The 1,949-nt window shown below is 54.1% G+C and overlaps 1 protein-coding gene across 1 annotated transcript in view; it reads left to right on the forward strand.

The window, feature by feature from the left end:
* MROH9 (maestro heat like repeat family member 9) overlaps window positions 1-920 on the forward strand; it is a 5,245-nt gene extending 4,325 nt beyond the window's left edge. The window contains 4 exon segments of the mRNA XM_017728387.1: window positions 137-170; window positions 173-238; window positions 327-383; window positions 641-920. Of these exon segments, the coding sequence (XP_017583876.1) occupies window positions 137-170; window positions 173-238; window positions 327-383; window positions 641-825 (342 nt within the window). The 3' untranslated portion in view covers window positions 826-920.
* The last annotated feature ends 1,029 nt before the right edge of the window (window positions 921-1,949 follow it).

A 1,949-nucleotide genomic window follows, 5' to 3' on the forward strand; every position in this document is an offset into this window, starting at 1 on the left:
CCCGAGCGCCCGGTGACGGCGGCTGCTGGCCGGGCCTGGGGGCTGTGCGGGCAGGGGAGGCCAGGGCCGGGCGAAGGGAGCGCCCAGCCAAGGGGCTGAGCCCGCGCCAACCCTTCCCTCCTGGCGCTCTCTGCAGCTGGCAGAGGACAGGAGCCGAGCGGCCGAGCACTTGTGCCGGCCCTGCCGTACCTGTACAGCCCACAGGAGCCCCTTCGAGAGGCCGCTATCAGGTCCATTGGTGAGCCACCCATCCGGGGTCCTGGTCCCTCCCTGCCTCACTGCAGCAGGATCCGGGCTAGGGGCCATGACAGGCTCTGTGTTTCCAGGGATCACTGGGATGCTCATGAAAGGGCAGCCAGAAGAGCTGCAGCTCATCTGTGAGGGTGAGTAAGGCCAGTGGGCTGTCAGGGGCAGCTGCAATCCCTGCCCTGGCTGCAGAGGGTTCTGCTCCTTTGTGTGGATGAGCGGCAGCATGGGCAGAGCACAGAGACATTTCAGGGGTCTGTGGGGGATTTGTGGCCAGCACCTTCCAGCTGATCTTGTTGTCTCCTGCTCTCTCCAGGCCATGGCAGGAGTGCTGTGGGGACGGTCTTTTCAGGGGGTTTCCTCACAATGACCCTGGGTCTGTTCTCTGTTCCAGCCCTTCAAGCCCTGAGCACAGATGACAGCCCTTCTAACACAAACCTGATTGTTCAAGTCATGTTAAATGAAAGAGCTGAGCTACTAAGTTCATCTTCTGGATTGAGACAACCAGGACAGCACCAGATCCCATGCAAGAGGAGACCAGCTGGAGCTCCAGGCACAGCTGATGCTGGGCATACCTGAGCCTGCCTGGAAACTCTGGTGGCTCCTGGCCTCTCCCTCCCTCTCTATTGCTCCCTCCCTGCAGCCCTCAGACCCTGCCTGTTCCCTTCTCCTGCTCCCAGCTCATCCCTCTGCTTTGCTTTCCATTAATAAACAATTCAGCTTCTTCACCTTATTTGTGTCTCTGTGGAGCTGAAGTGGAGCAAAACCTGAGCCCTGGAGCACACAGGCCCCATCCTGCCATTGTTTTCTGTGCTGTGTTTTGTGCAGAGACAAACTAGGGGAGATCAGGCGGGAAAGGTCCCTTCCATGAAGGTCCAGTTTCACATTGTGGAGTTAAAGGTCTTGCTGAGCACACCGAAGGTCAGCAGTAGGACAAAGACACCAATTCCAGAGTCTGCAGTGGCAATAAAGATGCTGAACTTGGGATTGAGCAGTTGGTGTGGTGACTATAGAAGGATAAACTGGAGTCCTAAAACTTCTTTGATGCTGCGATGTTTGCTCAGCAGCTGAGAACTTGCGTAGAATTGTAGTTTTTCTCTCAGCTTGGGAATCACAGAATCCCAGAGCAGCTTGTCTTGGTAGGTATTTTAAAGATGCTGTAGTTCCAGTTGCCCGGCTATGGCCATGGACGCCTTCCATTATAATTGGAAGAATTGGACTAATCCATCTTTACCTTCCCCCCTCTGGATTTTGATCTAACGTGAAAATATCAGCTGGTTAAAGTGAAATTTTGTAGCTCACAGAACTAGGAACAAGAGTTTCCAATGGGAACAGGAGTTTCCCAATATCCCGTCTAAACCCACCCTCTGGCAGTGGGAAGCCATTCCCCCTGTCACTCCAGGCTCTTGCCCAGAGTCCCTTTCCAGCTCTCTTGGAGCCCCTTTAGGCCCTGGAAAGGGCTCTAAGGGCTCCCTGGAGCCTTCTCCAGGCTGAACATTCCCAGCTCTCCCAGCCTACCTGTGTAATGCTCCAGTTCTTGTGTCACTTTGTCGAGACTGACGTAACAGCACGACACTTGTTGTAATCCAAAGCCGTAAAAGTTCTTTTATTTTCTCTACTGCTACTCTTACACCTCTTCACAATTGCTGTGGCTTATTGAGATTGGCTGCTTAGCAAACAATGACAAGGCTGTCTAACAAGCA

This window comes from Corvus brachyrhynchos, unplaced genomic scaffold, assembly GCF_000691975.1.
Source record: "Corvus brachyrhynchos isolate BGI_N302 unplaced genomic scaffold, ASM69197v1 scaffold1013, whole genome shotgun sequence".
In the NCBI taxonomy this organism is placed as follows: domain Eukaryota; kingdom Metazoa; phylum Chordata; class Aves; order Passeriformes; family Corvidae; genus Corvus; species Corvus brachyrhynchos.